Source organism: Physella acuta, unplaced genomic scaffold (assembly GCF_028476545.2).
Source record: "Physella acuta isolate Inbredline_101_S28 unplaced genomic scaffold, ASM2847654v3 ptg000604l, whole genome shotgun sequence".
Classification (NCBI taxonomy): Eukaryota; Metazoa; Mollusca; class Gastropoda; family Physidae; genus Physella; species Physella acuta.
In genome coordinates this window covers 449,946-467,244 of record NW_026732123.1, presented here as the reverse complement: position 1 = coordinate 467,244, position 17,299 = coordinate 449,946, and the positions used below count along the sequence as shown (strand labels likewise).

The 17,299-nt window shown below is 33.1% G+C and overlaps 2 protein-coding genes across 2 annotated transcripts; both read left to right on the top strand.

Moving 5' to 3' along the window:
* The first annotated feature begins 207 nt into the window (after nt 1–207).
* LOC131947651 (uncharacterized) lies at nt 208–2,842 on the top strand. Its single transcript, XM_059308890.1, has 5 exons — nt 208–225; nt 1,456–1,676; nt 1,799–1,940; nt 2,459–2,679; nt 2,783–2,842. The coding sequence occupies exons 1-5, from the start codon at nt 208–210 to the stop codon at nt 2,826–2,828; spliced, it is 648 nt and encodes a 215-aa protein (XP_059164873.1). The 3' UTR covers nt 2,829–2,842.
* A 3,320-nt stretch (nt 2,843–6,162) lies between these two features.
* Nucleotides 6,163–13,024, top strand: LOC131947650 (uncharacterized). The gene is made up of 12 exons (XM_059308889.1): nt 6,163–6,206; nt 6,392–6,551; nt 7,046–7,266; nt 7,661–7,802; nt 8,051–8,119; nt 8,236–8,456; nt 9,781–9,922; nt 10,359–10,579; nt 11,695–11,836; nt 12,053–12,273; nt 12,382–12,526; nt 12,788–13,024. The coding sequence occupies exons 2-12, from the start codon at nt 6,405–6,407 to the stop codon at nt 13,022–13,024; spliced, it is 1,908 nt and encodes a 635-aa protein (XP_059164872.1). The 5' UTR covers nt 6,163–6,206; nt 6,392–6,404.
* Nucleotides 13,025–17,299: the final 4,275 nt, after the last annotated feature.

Here is a 17,299-nt window from a genome sequence, read left to right as displayed (position 1 = left end):
TCTTTAATTTGTTCTTCTAATTAAGACACTTTACATGAGTTCCAGCATTTAGTGATAAACTAGAAATGTATTATTTTGTGTTTAAACAACAGGCATATAGCCAGACAGCTAAATGGTATTGTGGCCTTGACCTTGCTGGAGCATGCTGCGTCTCAATCATTCAGGCGGATTGACCGCAATGGGGACATGTCACTTTCACGTTCAGAGATGGAGGAGAAGTTGAATGTGAGTATTGTTAAGTTTCTTTACATTTCATGATAAGTTGAATGTGAGTATTGTTAAGTTTCGTTACATTTCATGATAAGTTGAATGTGAGTATTGTTAAGTTTCGTTACATTTCATGATAAGTTGAATGTGAGTATTGTTACGTTTCGTTACGTTTCATTGTAAGTTGAACGTGAGTATTGTTAAGTTTCGTTACATTTCATAAGTTGAATGTGAGTATTGTTAAGTTTCGTTACGTTTCATTGTAAGTTGAACGTGAGTATTGTTAAGTTTCGTTACATTTCATGATAAGTTGAATGTGAGTATTGTTAAGTTTCTTTACATTTCATGATAAGTTGAATGTGAGTATTGTTACGTTTTTTTACATTTCATGATAAGTTGAATGTGAGTATTGTTAAGTTTCGTTACATTTCATGATAAGTTGAATGTGAGTATTGTTACGTACATTTCATGATAAGTTGAATGTGAGTATTGTTAAGTTTCGTTACGTTTCATTGCAAGTTGAACGTGAGTATTGTTAAGTTTCGTTACATTTCATGATAAGTTGAATGTGAGTATTGTTAAGTTTCGCTACGTTTCATGGCAAGTTGTATGTATGGCTGTTCCGTTACGTTTCATGGTTAGTTGAATGTTAGTATCGCTATTTTTCTTTATGTTTGAATATATCTCTATGTATTTGTGCGAGCTTCATAAACAGTTGCATATGAATATCGTTATTCTGATTTGGTGGTGATGTTTGGTCACTTATTTATTCCACGTACATTATAATGTGTATTGTGGACGGCGTGGTTAGGCGACAGAGCGCACGATTGCTAATGCGAAAATCCCGAGTTCGGCAACGCGGGCATATAAGGCTTTGAGCTTAAAAACGCCATCTTGGAGAAAAAAAGTAAAAAAAAATAATAATTAAATAGCTATTGCCTTGCTGCTTTTGTTCTAAATAATATTTGCAGTTGGATGACCAACTTTGGTTTTAACTCGTATGTTTCTCGTACTGATTTGATTTCAAACAAAAGCTTAAGCATTCTTTAAACTATGCCGGCAAACCCAAGAGTGTGATTATAATGCAAGGATTCCAACCTATACACCCACGCTCTCTCACACTCTTTTTTATTATACCGTAGAGCATCTTGATGCTCTAGAAAATTTAGAAATTATAATCTTCGTATACATTCTTATAAGAGACAATTAAAATTGTTTTAGTGAGTACCACACATTTTAATTACCCAGGAAAAAGATATCAACCAGGATGGATCCGTGACCAGGGAAGAGTATCTAGGTCACGTTCGTGACGAGGTCAGCGACCCACAAACCAGGAGAATTCTACAGAATATTTTCGAGCACTTCGACAAAGACAGCAATGGAGTCCTAGACAGACGGGATACCGAGGTCCTGTTTGATGAAGCTGACACTGACAGTGATGGCCGGGTATCAGAGGACGAGTATAAAAGGTCAGTTGTCACTGGTATGACAGGAACACATTTAGACAGACTTTAGGATGTTATCGTTTAGTTTTATCTGAGATTTCTTCTTTCCTGTAATTTATTTCATTAATTTGGTTGTATTTTGACAGAGCTGTAGCTAAACAACTGAGTCGCGTCCCAAGGAGAAACTGGGAGAGGCATCATGAGAACAGTGAGCCACATCAACAGAGGAAGCTGGATGCTAATGATGACAGACGAGTTTCTAGGGCGGAGATGGAGGATCAATTGTTTGTGAGTAGGACGTGGCCTTGATTTAGGAGCTCATTACCGTTTGTACATGAAGTCAAAAAAAAAATTTCACCCAGCATCAAAGCCCACGGAGTGTATTGTTAAACACATTCAAGTCGTTTCTCTTAAGTACGTGTCATAAATATGGATTTGACCCTGGCTCAGTGGCGTAGCGAGGTCGGGTGTGACCCGGTTCGGTACTTAATGGTGTCACCCCCCCCCCCCCCAGAGGCGTTGCGACCCTTCCCGGGGACAAACTTTCAAGTTTTCGATTTGCACCCCCCCTCAAACTTTCGATGTGCACCCCCCCCCCCCTCAAGTTTTCGGTTTGCACCCCCCCTCAAACTTTCGATTTGCACCCCCCCCCTCAAGTTTTTCTCTATATATTTTGCTATTTTTTGCCTTGGTGTCACCCCCCTAAATGGTGTCACCCGGTGCTGTCCGCACCCCACGCCACCCCCCCCCCCCCCCTGCTCGCTACGCCCCTGCCCTGGCTATATAAATAACATCTAATTGTGCAGGAGATGGATGCTGACAGGGACAATCAAGTGTCTAGAGGAGAGTACACCAGATGGGTGGATGCCGGTAACCCAAGCCCACAGGCTAGAAGACTTCAGATAAATAACTTCGATAACTTAGATAAAGATAGCAACGGTATCCTGGACAGGAAAGATGTCAATGTCATCTTTGATGAGGTGGACGGTGACAGGGATGGTTACATCACAGATATTGAATACTTGAGGTTGGTGCGTTTTTTTTAAGCAACGACAAATGAGACAAATAAACTGAGCTATGTGTTGAAGCTAAAATATTAAACATTAATACAATTTATTTTTTCTATGCAGATATCTCATGTTTATTGCAAACCAATGGCCACAACAGAGAAAGTAAAATGTGTAATCAATTTTTGTACTTTTTTATTTTTGAAATAAAACAAATACTGCAATTAAAATTTGTGTTTCTATAATGTGTTCATCACGATCGCTTTTGAAAGAAAAAAATCAGCCTTACAATGAGATAGAGTATTCGTAGAGTTTCACTTTTTTTAGTCACACACAACAGAATACAACACTTGATGGCTCAGTAAAATGCCGGATAATTACATAGTCATCGTGTTGTTATCATTGTTGATATATATATATATATATATATATATATATATATATATATATATACATGTTTTTAGACATTCTAAAGCAAAACTTTACTTAATGAGCCCTCAAGTAAATGAATGTGAGAACAGTCCTTGTGTCTGTTGGGTTTCAAAGGGGCACAATCTGAATGTTAGGTAGAGATACACACCTCTTCCTCCCTTACCCAGACTGGCGAATAAATCAAAGCTAGTTTACGCACATTGCTAGGGGTCAATTTTGGTTCAAGGAAAATTTAGGAATGATAGATCAGTATTATAGACACTCTTCTCCCACGGTCGTTTTTGTTTCTGCCCATGGGTAGCCACAATGTCACTTTGCTGAGGATGGGCAACAGTGGACTAGACAGTCAAAAGAAACAGAGTTGCATCCCCTGTTTTATTTTAGTTCTTTTGCCATTTTACTTTCTTTAAATAATATATATAAAATTTATGATCATGCATTTTAAACAACATAAAACTCCAAAATAAATTATTATTTTTTTTAATGTTTAAAATAAATTTGAAAAAAAAAACAAACTCTGGGATGGCTGCTATAGATATAGCTGTTTGAAACGGAAGAATGTTTGATTTGATGTGTCTCAACATAACACCCAGGCTGCTGATAACATTATAATATTTTTTCTTTATTTCTGCTCCAATTGTAAACCCATACCTCCTCCACCCACCACACCAAAAATATACCTTTCTATTTTGTATGTTTTTTTTTAACAGATCGTTGATTTACCCTTTAATTACACATTTGTATTTTTAGGTTTAAAAATAAAATTGTAATTAGACGTTTTGTATAATGTATATCTAAAACATCGCAGATAAATGAAAAAAACTTGTCAGAAAGTAGTATTACTATTGTAAATCTGTTACTCACAAGCCAATGATGAAAACTGTAATACTACATGGAAAACTGCAAGGTAAACCGACGCTGTAGACAACATGTCACAGGCAAAATATGGAGAGAGAAAAAAAACATTCCAGTGTTAAAAAAAAGCTGCTTAAGTAGATGTAAAGATTGGCTACGTATTATTCTAGGAATGATTAATTTACTAGCGAAATACTTTCTCTGATATCTGCCTACAAAAATCAGGCGTCTAGTTATGTAGTTAGCAAGTAGGAATGATTAACTATATAAATTGGATGTTCACTCCGTTATATTCTGACTTTTTAGAGTTAAATGATAAAATAAATAATGATAGGAGATTCCAAAAGAAGCGCAGTTTATTTATACTAATGTGACACTGTAGTGTGGTCTGCTACACAAGATTCTAATTTAAAGTGCAGAGATCGAACTCTTGCTTGTTTAATATATAATAGCAGAGTGACTTCATAGGCTTGCTTGGTCGGTTTGAAGAGCGCTACTGTGTTCAAACAGCTCTAATGGGTACCTGACTCACGTTAGTGAAAGTAAAGGTGGTTGTGGCATAGTTCTGAACACACTATCCCCTAAGACGTCGAGATCACAGAAACAGATTAACTCTAATTCACCTACCCCAAATGATCCACCAGCCTGGATTGGTAATTTCACTTGACTTTGTGAGTAAGTGGTATAATGTAGGAGCACAAAGCGCGCCGTCTTGAGCTAATCTTTACACTAGCTGAATGTACCCAAAACCTAAACATAAACCCCGAGACTAAAACCCTAACCTTACCTGCACAATTATCTTTACCCAAAACCCATACCTGAAATTATCATTACACCTAAACACCACATACACCCGACGAAAACCTTACCCTAACCCTGAAACCAATGTCTAAAAATAGCCAAAACGTAACCTAAAGCTAAATCTTTAATCAAACCCAAGTAAAAAAAAAAATGAAAACAAAAACCTGTATCTAATTGTATTGGTTTCCATTTTGTGGTAGCAGCATCAAAACAAGTTGATGAGCTTACTTTTTCTAATGAAAACAAATACAGTTGAACAAAACTACTGCGTTTTTAATTTCCAAGTACCATCTCTTTTTCTAACAATATCTGGCAAAACAAGATAAGAATCAAGTGCCAGACCCAAACAAAGTATAGATAACATTTTAAATTTAGCTTAGTCTATACGAGCATGTAGTTTAATTATCCAGCGGGTTCTAACAACGCATTGCAGTTTTAAAATACGCGTTCACTAATCAACGTGGCGAATATTAACTAGTCTAATTACAGTTATAAACAAGTCACATAAAACAGTCCATATTTGTATTAAAATAATGTTTTACTTCTTTAGAATGCCTAATTTATTCTTACAAGATTGTTAGCTTTTAATTGTCGATATGTCTTCAAAAAGAAATGTTCTTAAAATTAGTGTTTTCAAAACAAACTGTTCTTAAAATTAGTGTTTTCAAAACAAAATGTTCTTAAAATTAGTGTCTTCAGAAGAAAATGTTCTTAAATTTAGTATCTTCAAATCAAAATGTTCTTAAAATTAGTGTTTTCAAAACAAAATGTTCCTAAAATTAGTGTTTTCAAAACAAAATGTTCTTAAAATGAGCGTCTTAAGAACAAAATGTTGTTAAAATTAGAAAGTTAAACTTTTGTTTTGGCCAGTATTTATAATAAAAAAATTTGAAAGTGAAATCTAACTTTAAACGCTTTTTCTAAACCAAAAAATCTTCCAGAAAAAAAGGTATTGTCAGTAAAGTTTACATGGATAGTTAATGGCTAAGATCTGAAACGTATTTCGTTTATCTCAGAAATATGCGGAAAATTCTTTCACAAGGAAATGTTTTTTTGTAAAATAAACTCTTTTACAAACTAATGAAACACGGTGTTGTCTATTTCTACTGCGTTTAAGCAAAACCTTTTAGGCCTGCTTCTTAATTTGTTTCTGTCATTGAATTTGGCCTTGAATTTTGCAAAAAAAAAAATTATTGCTGGATAAGACTCGATAGATCAGCATTTTATCAGTACTTAAAAACATTTTTTATACATAAGTTTCTGCTGTCAACAGTTTTAACAGCATCAGCTGATTTTAGAAAACTCTAGACGAAAATATTGTAAAGTACATCATCTCTCAAGGTCATTATTTCCTTCCCTTACTTACTTGGTCCACATTTTGGAATGAATAAAAAGCTGTTTGTCCAGTAGATTTAATGTATTGCTACTGCTAACCATTGTCTGTTAATGACAAATTAAGGTGGGTGCATTTTGTATTCAATATTTAAATTATTAAGTGTCACCTTCCTTCATTGTTGGTAGGATATTTTTTAAAAATTATAATAGTTTAGTGACCATTTTTATTTAAATACAAGCGAAACGCTTTAAAGATTAAGTACCTAGAATTTAGACACTACAAACTCCTAATGCCCTTATATATTTCAGAGTCTGTAATACAATGCTGCCTACATTAGCACTTATTTTCTTTCTGCCCTTGATGGATGTGGGATGGAATGTGGATACAATCACAACTCTGTCATTTGTGAAGATGGATACTGACAGCGATGGATTCATTTCCAAGTCCGAGATGACAGACCAATGGAAGGTAAAAGTGGATTTGTACTGAACATATACCAGGGTTATTAAACGAACTTTGTGCTTTAAGACGGGAATGTATTGAACATATTAAAACGATGAATAGTTAAACTTTTGGGACGTGGCGGTAGTGTTTGTTTCAGATACCAATTGTGGTTTGTCATATGAAGTACTGGCTTGACTCAACTATCACAGCTTGTATGGCGCATCGACTTGCTATAGATTTAAGCCCAGGTTCCGAACTCAAGACTTTAATGTTAGCAGTCCTGAGCTCTATCCCATTAAAAGGGATTATTAAATGCTTATTAAGATCTAACGGAAAAATATTGTAAGCGTTTCAGATCCGATTATTAAAGTTATTGTTCTCACAGCAGTTACACATTTAAAAAAACATAGACCAAAACACATTATGAAACGAGGATTAGAATTAATGTTACTGTAATATTTGTATAACTGATATGTAAACAAGTGTTCAGCACAGAACATATTGTCATTTTGTTTCAGTCGAAATACGAAACCACGTCCAGACCGTTGACTAAACCTGAATACGAGAGTCAGGTGGATTCAAAGCCCTACGACCTAAACACCAAACAGCTGCTGAAGAAACTTTTCGAGAAAATGGACAAAGACAAGAATGGTGTGCTGGACAGCAGTGACCCTGAAAAGTTTTTTGATGAGATGGATGTGGATGGGGATGGTCGAATCTCTCAAGACGAGTATAAGAGGTCAGAGATATGTTTCTGCTGGTTTAAGAACAAATGCCAGTTTTATTTCATTTAGCATAAGTTAATATAAAATAGCCAGTTGAGATCATCTCAATAAAGATGTCAAACTAGTTGTTTTCCTCAAAGGAATACTTTGACTTGACTTTCTTCTTTGTTAGTCACGTATAACAGGTACTTATAACCCCTTGTAATTTGTTTCGTTCAGCAAGTCGTTTTGTATCAAATAATTTTTTAATAAACATTTTACGTTTTATACTAAACTTGTTAATTATCCATTGACATGAAATTTGAACTAAATTACTCCATTCTTCATATAAACAAAATCTTAGGAATTATTCAATGACTATCCAACTTAGTAATTATCAATTAATTATCTTTTAATTTTATTCTTCAGATACACAAAACTACAGATGCATAAAGTGCCAATCTTGACCCTTGGGATCAAAATCAAAATGCTGACCACCGAATCCTTTAAGAAGATGGACACTAACGGCGATGGTCTGGTATCAAAGACAGAAATAAAAGACAAATTGTTTGTAAGTGGTTTTATGTCATACTTTTTCGTGCAAGGAAACGTGGCTTAAGCTGACTGAATTTTTAAAATATTTACGATAATGAAGATCAATATTATCTAAGCTTTAAAGTATTTGGCGTTTTGTGTTGAAAATGCATAGAGCAAAATCCCATTAGTGAATTATAAATATTATTTTAAATTGTGAGAGTAAGCGAATCGTAACAAGCATCGTAGGACACAATAAAATTTAACCCCAACTTTTTTGTTAAGGGGAACGACGAGGATACGGACAAGCAAATCACCAAAGAAAAGTTTGAAAGTTTGGTCAATGTGGAAAATGCATAGAGCCTATTCCCATTAGTGAATTAGAAATATTATTTTAAATTTTGACAGTAAGCGAATCGTAACAAGCATCGTAGGACACAATAAAATTTAAACCCAACTTTTTTGTTAAGGGGAACGACGAGGATACGGACAAGCAAATCACCAAAGAAAAGTTTGAAAGTTTGGTCAATGTGGAAAACGTCGACCCCCAGACCAAAATGATGGTAAAAAACTACTTCGATGGACTGGATAAGGATAAAAATGGAATTCTGGACGGTCAAGATGTTGACGAGCTCTTCGATGAGGCGGACCTTGACAAAGATGACCAGATCTCAGATCACGAGTACAAAAGGTCAGTTTCATTACGGAGGAGGTTTGAACTGTAACTAATTATGAATAACCAATATATTTTAATAAAACACACATCACATATTCTGTAAAGCACATCATCACTTAAACTTACTTCTTAGTTTTAAATTGTGGTAGACATTATTGCGTTTAAAATTGACATTTATAAAACAAGTGGTTTAATAATAGAACTCTGACTTCTCCAGATTCAAAATTAGTTCAATAAAAACTGGCATTTTTAAAGTAAAGAAGTCTCTTTGGACCTAGCGATCCGTTGGGCAGATGAAGTAGAGGTCACATGTTTCTTGGCCTCGGCCTATGAGGGAAGGTGTAGTCGTCTCTTTGCCCAGCCGCCTTTACTTTCTATGACATGAGTTAGGTATCTATCCGAGCTTGGTGCACTCTTGGACATTCCATTGACTTGGACCCGGATTCGAACTCGGGCCTTTTGGGTTAGCAGCTTAGCGATTTGTAATATTACAAGTTTAAAATAATTACACGGCTTTGTAAATCTCCTTAATCTCAAATTATTTTTAAAAAAAATTGTTTACTAAACTCACAATTTTGACTATTAATAGCTAATGAAAACAGTTTTAAAATATTTATAGAGCTGTGTAACGCCAACAAACTGGCTAATATGTTAGGTTTACTGTGGTGTGGGGAACTTACTCGCTTCTTATTATTCTATTAGTTTCCACACATGTAGTTTGCTATTGTGATGAGGACGAGTTCGTACTTATTTCCGTGCACTCAATAAAACTCGAAGATCCGCTTGATACACAACATTTATTATTATACATCTAATGCTTGCATATAATAGGATTTACGTCACTACACAATATACACTTGTTGCCTACCCTACAGGTTAATGTTCTCTACACGATTCTCACTACACTGTTTCCTAGCTCTACCCTTATCTACGTCCTTTCTCTACCAAGTCTCAACCCTCGACTGTCCCCAACCCTCACTGTTCTACTTCTTTGTCCTCTCCTAATCATCCAGGTTCGCGTCCATGTCCCCGACTTAACCCCTCCCGTACAATAGCGGGGTTTTCCCCCCATTTACATACCCGGTCAGTTGGGGTAGAACGCCGGTCGCGGCCAGGTGACCGGTACTGTCTCCTATTCGGTCACGGTCAGTCCCGATTCAGGTGAGAGGGGGAATAACCCGCTAGCATTAACAATGACTCAGCTACAACATCCCCCTTTCGCTCCTGCCATGACCCGTTTAGTCTCGTCGCATGTGTCGTCAAACCTAACCTGCAATCTACGTTTAATCTACACCATCACATTTACCTCACTTTTGAATACGACTTTTGTTTTCCCCAGATATATAGCTAAACAGCTTAGCCGTGTGCCAACTGTACTCTTTGGTATGAACGTTAAAATTCTGACCAACCAGTCCTTCAGAAAAACAGACAGCAATGGTGACGGTGTCGTGACTAAGCCAGAGATGTTAGAAAAACTGCAAGTAAGGAATTGTTTTGTAAAAACACTTGACTCAACAATCTTAAAAATATAACAATACTCACTATTTCTTGCACCATAATAAAATTACTTATAAATATACAATAAATCCTTATTAAATTATACGTATCAATGTTTATATATCATTCTTATAGGTTTATTTAGGATAAACGGTCTGTTTAGATACGGTTGCATTCAGATTTAAAACTAATTGTTTAGAGAAAATGTAATTACCATCGACAAAAGTATGGAGAGTTTTGTAACATAACCCGTCGAAATTATTCGTTCTCATCAATTTTTATAACATAAAATATAGAAGAAGCTCCCATTTTGAACCGGACGGTCCACGGAGCAAATGAAGTAAAGTTTACCTTTTTCTGTGACCTCGGTATACGAAAGCATAGATTTATAACATAGCCTTCTAATATGTTTCGTCAAAGGAAAAAGACCAGGACATGAACGGACAAGTGAGCAAGGACGAATATGAACGTTGGGTGGATGGTAAACACTTTGATCCTTCCTCAAGGAGGATTGTCAAGACATATTTCGACAATATTGACCGAGATAAGAATGGATTTCTGGACGAACAAGACGTTGACGCCATCTTTGATGAAACGGACAGGGATAAAGATAACCAGGTCACTGAGGATGAGTATAACAGGTCAGTTAATCTAAGTGTTAAGTTGTAGGGTATAACAGGTCAGTTAATCTAAGTGTTAAGTTGAAGGGTATAACAGGTCAGTTAATCTAAGTGTTAAGTTGAAGGGTATAACAGGTCAGTTAATCTAAGTGTAGAGTTGAAGGGTATAACAGGTCAGTTAATCTAAGTGTTAAGTTGAAGGGTATATAACAGGTCAGTTAATTTAAGTGTTAAGTTGAAGGGTATAACAGGTCAGTTAATCTAAGTGTTAAGTTGAAGGGTAGAACAGGTCAGTTAATCTAAGTGTTAAGTTGAAGGGTATAACAGGTCAGTTAATCTAAGTGTTAAGTTGAAGGGTATAACAGGTCAGTTAATCTAAGTGTTAAGTTGAAGGGTATAACAGGTCAGTTAATCTAAGTGTTAAGTTGAAGGGTAGATCAGGTCAGTTAATCTAAGTGTTAAGTTGAAGGGTATATAACAGGTCAGTTAATTTAAGTGTTAAGTTGAAGGGTATAACAGGTCAGTTAATCTAAGTGTTAAGTTGAAGGGTAGAACAGGTCAGTTAATCTAAGTGTTAAGTTGAAGGGTATAACAGGTCAGTTAATCTAAGTGTTAAGTTGAAGGGTATAACAGGTCAGTTAATCTAAGTGTTAAGTTGAAGGGTATATAACTTGTCAGTTAATCTAAGTGTTAAGTTGAAGGGTAGAACAGGTCAGTTAATCTAAGTGTTAAGTTGAAGGGTATATAACTGGTCAGTTAATTTAAGTGTTAAGTTGATGGGTAGAACAGGTCAGTTAATTTAAGTGTTAAGTTGAAGGGTAGAACAGGTCAGTTAATTTAAGCGTACAGTAGATGGGTAGAACAGGTCAGTTAATTTAAGTGTTAAGTTGAAGGGTAGAACAGGTTAGTTAATCTAAGTGTTAAGTTGAAGGGTATATAACTTGTCAGTTAATTTAAGCGTAGAGTTGATGGGTAGAACAGGTCAGTTAATCTAAGTGTAGAGTTGAAGGGTATTTCACCTAATTTATAAGTGTCAAATTGATTTTAATAACAGGGTTGAATATTTGAAATGCATACTTGAAATGCCAGTAATAGACAAAATACATGTTGAATAAATGTCCATTTTAATACAATAGGTACTTTAGTAAGGTGATGCATCAAAATCCGAGAGTGAGCCATGGAATGAAAGTCAAAATTCTCATTTTGCACTCATTTTTAAAAACCGATACAAATATGGATGGGTATGTTTCAAGACAAGAAATTATTAATAAAATACATGTGAGTAGCAGTAACAAATTAAATTTTTGAATAATCTTTATTTCATGTTTCACAAGAAACATTGTGTTTATTTTGAATAATGAAAAAGAATTCTTTTAATTCTATATTAACGCACTTCAATATTACTTATCTTTGATAGCACTGGAATTTCATTCCCCATAAATGTACTAACATATAACACGTTGTTATAAGACTAAGATTTGTGAACTCCCCCAGGAAAAGGACGTAGACAGAGATGGCAAAGTCACCAGAGATGAGTACAGACGCTCTGTCGATGCTAAAAATCTCGACAAACAAACGAAAAAAATACTCAAAGATCATTTTGATGACATGGATAAAGACAAGAATGGAGTGCTGGACAGCAAAGACGTAGACATCACCCTTGATCAGGCGGACACGGACAACGATGGAAAGATCTCAGAAAACGAGTATAAAAGGTTTAAACAAACAATATATAATTTACTGAATTACATTAGTTTAGTAGGTTTACAAGTGCTGAAATATTGAGCTGGGCTTCCATTAAAAATGTTGTTTTTCTTATTTAGATATATTTCTAAGCAATTAGGCTGCGTAGGTGTTTACGACAGTGGAATGGGAAAAGACTCGATTACTCCCTTGTTCGAATTTAGAGCAATGGACTCCAACAGAGACGGACTTGTTTCAAAGCCAGAGATGGAATCGAAGTTGATTGTAAGCAGTAATTTGTTTTTGTTTGCTGTTTCACATAGAATATGTAAAATAAAAAAAAAGAGAATTATAAAAAATAGAATCTTACTTTAAATTAAAATATTTTGTTTCTTTTAAAGTAATTGTACACAAACGTATCTTTGAAAAAAAAAATACTATTTTAAAATTTTGATTTTTATGCTAATGAGTATAACTAGAATTATAAAAAATGTATTACGCATTAGCAAAATATTTTTGATAAAATGACTTTGTAACAAATCTAAGAACAAAGACGAGGACAAAAATGTTGAAATGACACAAGATGAGAACGATCGCTGGAGCCAGGCTCAATATTTACATCCACACACCAAAACTATGTTCAAAAATCGTCTCGACAGTATGGAGAAAAACCAATACGGAACTGTGGACCGAAGTGACATTGATTCGCTGTTTGATGAGGCTGACTTAAATAGAGATAGCCACATCTCGGAGACTGAGTTTGAAAGGCAAGCACGTTATTAATAGATCATTATATTCTAAATCAAGTAACAAATAGTAGAAAATACTATTTAAAAATCAAGTTCTCGAATTTACCACGTTTTAATTGCAAATATGAACCCATATACGTTAAAGGTAGAATGTTGTATTTGATTGTTAATATTTGTATATATTTTATTTTTCTTTTGTTTTAGATATCTGCAAACAAAGCCAAAAAAATTCATGAGAGAAGGATGTTAGTTTAAATTACAACATCATTTAAGTTTAACTCTCTGAAGAAGTTTAATTTGTTTGATATAGGGAATGTTGGTGTCTTCAATTGTAAAGTGTTTTAGAATTGTCAGTTAATATTATATAGTTAAACTTCATTTTTATTTTTGTATTTTTGTATTTGCAAGAAATAAAGTAAATTACTTACTTACATTGCTTTAAGATTTGTTTTTGTAACACATATATTTAGTAAAACTCAGAATTAGAACACTTACAATTTCAAAATATTAAGTTTCAAATTAAGTTTTTGGTAAGACTTAAAGGTGTTTAAAAATAGAAACTCAATAAAATATACAAGCTAGTGATTTACACCATAGGAAATGATAAAATATGTAAACAGCTAGGTAATAAAACTTCAATGTGAATGTAAAAAATAGTTGTGCGAACATACACTAGAGGACACTTCATACTAATCAACAAGGTTATTGACATTTCAATAAACATAGATCCAATAAAATCAATACAAAACTATAAAAAACAATTAATTGCATATTCAAAGAAACACACACACACGCACATATATATATATATATATAAATATATATATATATATATATATATATATATATATATATATATATATAGAGAGAGAGAGAGAGAGAGAGAGAGAGAGAGAGAGAGAGAGAGAGAGATAGATATAGATAGATAGCTAAAACCAATGTTGCAATCAACGTATTTCGTTAAGTGTAAAAAAATGTATAGTAAAATAAACACAAAAACCAATAAAAGAATCCGAAATTCCTCAAACTATAGAAGCATAATACAAGTAATATTGATGCAGTAAATATTGTTTAGACTTTACATTGAAAACGGCATTGAAAAAAATGATACTATTATTCCATACTCTTTAACACAAGTAACTTATTTAATTACAAATTGACAGAGTAGTCTAATTTTAAACATTCGCTTATTTTGATAATTTTTAAAATAAGTAAAGTATTTTGTAAAAACAATGCCTAATTATTATAAATTATTGTTGTATTATTTCTTGGTTTGTAAAATTTCGGTAAAACAGTGCCAAATATCCCACCTCTTCCTTGTCAGCCCTGCAACATCTACATGCTGTTTATCTCTCTGTAATGCAATGGATGCAGAAAATAATATTTTGTTGTCAAAGGTCTTTGATCGGAAACATGTTTTAACTACTAGACAGTAATCATGTCATTTCTTAACATCGTAACATAATTTGAAAGAACGTATTTAAGTTGATACATTAAGTTTTTAAATATTTATTTTCTAATTTTTATTTCCTTGCATCTCTCCGTCTGAAGTTATTTTTAAGGCGTTTTTTTCTGTTTTATTGTTCAATATGTTAATAATTCAGTTTTTAAATCTAAGTAGACTACTTTTAAATATAAAGACTATGTCAATCTTTATTTAAAATGTTTTTCTTTTAAATTAAGTAAACCGGTTTGATTTTTGAAAAGGTAGACATTAGGCTTTATAATTATTTTGTAGTTCAATTAATAGTACTATAACCAATATGAAAGTTAAGTAAATGTGCTTCAAAAATATTCACATTAAATTACGGAACCTTTTTCAGTAAAATAGAGAATAATATTTCAGTGTGGTACAGGCAAGACATTAATTATTATATAAGAAAAAGACGTTTTTTTCACATTAAACAGCGTACATTTTAAAACTGCAACAATATTGATGTTTGGTTGCAGTTTATTTAAAACTAGAAAATGTGATAACGTCATATAAATTGGTTTTATCCAAAATAAATATGTGTTAAAAGAATTAGTTTAGAAAATACTTTAAAAATCCTTAAAATTAAGCCTTCCTAACTTAACCTAATGATGAAATTTGAGAATAGTTAAGAAAATCCTTTATTTTAATTGACGCAAACTTAATGAAGTTTTTAACTTTTGTAATTTTGTAGTTGGCAACAGCTGTCCCCACAATTTTCTCTATCATGCATTGATAAATTAATTTGTTCCTTTCTTTCTTACCAGCAACACAGCAATTTTGTGCAAACATACAGTTTCTTTTTTTTTTTCATTTCAGCTTTATTTCTTTATTTCTTTTTTTTTCTTTTTTTTTGTTTCTCTCTGTTTGTTTCTCTCTTTTGTTTTTCCTTTCTAAAGTATTCTAAAATGAAATTCTTATTTTTTTACTAATACCAAATGAAGATAAATCTTATCAAGAGTTTACAAGAAGTAAAAGTACTTTATGTACAATTGCAAATAAAGGCAAGACGTTTCATCATTTTTTTTTGTTTTCCATTTTGCTGAATCAGCATTTAAACAAGTATGTGTATATGTTTACCTCTTTCGAAATAAAATAAAAATACGCTTAAGTAAAATTCAATTTTTACTTTCTCGTATACTGAGTATAGAGATAAATACTGTAATCGTGCAAAATACAAAATGACGTATTACACCTTCCTGAGTAAAAAAAAAATGCATGTTTAGAATTATTCTGTATGTGCATGTGTTTGTGTCTGGGTTTGTTTGTGTATCCTTCTGCGAACACGTTATCTTAAGTAATGTTTTAATTAAGTAACAGAAATTTCGTTTATATGATACTTGTATTTCGTTTACTTTTAAATTGACCTCAAATATACTGAAGTGGTATTTTACTCTATTTTCGGTTTCTGAAATACCAATTTTAATGGAAGTGCAATCTCAACCCTTATTGTTTTAAAACAATATACGAAATAGTTTACGATAAATCACGCCCGATTTTCTGTTTCCAAATATCTTTGGATCTTATCTAAAACGTATAATGAAATATACTTTTATATTTTCGTTATGTATTAATTTCCATGAAACAAGTGGTTGCAAGACATTGTGTTTTCAATGCACTATATTAGAAGAAATAGTTGATTTATCTTAATTTTTAGAATAAACAAATGTATTGAATTATCAAATTTACGATGTATTTACAAAATCTATACTCTATTAAAATTTCTCATGAACATGTTTGCTAATTATGCAACAAGTGCTAAGTTTTATTCCTTATGACTTAAACTAACTTGTCTTTTCAAATGGTGACTCAGACATTTTGTAAAATATTTTTCGAATTGATACATTTACTGCACAATTATTCATAAATATTCTCAAAAATATTTCTTGCTGAGAAATATTTAATCTTCAGAAACATAAATAAGCTTTTCATTTTCTTTTAGACTGCATACTAATAAAATAAAATCTAAACAGAAAAAGCTCAAGGACAAATGATTTTAAAGTTTGGAGGTACATATTTCTTTTTCTTTTATCACATTTTATGCCAACAAATGCGAATTTAGTAAAGTCTGTCTGATAAAAAGAAAGGTCTTCAAGAACTTCAAGGACAGTTGTTTTAAAGTTTTGAGGCACTTAATTTTTTTTTATTTACCACCTGCAGATGTGTGTAAAACCAAAATTGCAAATTCAGTAAATTCTGTCTGATAAAAGAGAGTTTTGAAGTACTTTCAATGTCCTTATCAGGCTGCTCTCTTAAAAGAATCATCTGGTCCACATATCAAAACAAATAAAAGCCGACTGGACCATATTTTCAAATCACTGCTAACTCTAGAAGCTATCAGGTAAGTCATCTTTTACAGAAATAGAACACAGATGTTTGAACGTTTGTTAACATATCTACAGAGATTCATATTTAAATGTTAGGCCACCATATTATTTGGAAACACTTAAATATCCTGACTTTAATTTAGGATGCAAAGACTGAATTTTAGAAGTATGTTAGTAGATTTTATATGTCGACATTTTTGTCTTTCAGTAATACACCGCATAATGTTTGCTGCTTTGTCTCTTCTTCTCGTCCTACCTGCCCTTTGCGTAGGGAGGTATGTGGATAGACTCTATCCACCATATGTGGGTATGACGGGTATTTACCCTGGTGGTCTCCCATATAGATCAGTACATGGATGGGGAGTAAGTAGTTCTCCATTTATTTTGTCATATGATTGCTGATTCTAAATTATTATATGTTTACGAATTAAGGTAAAAAGAGTGTAATTCAAATGCATTTTGGCTAAAGCACTCTATAAATACTTCATTCCAGGATCAATATGGAGGCATT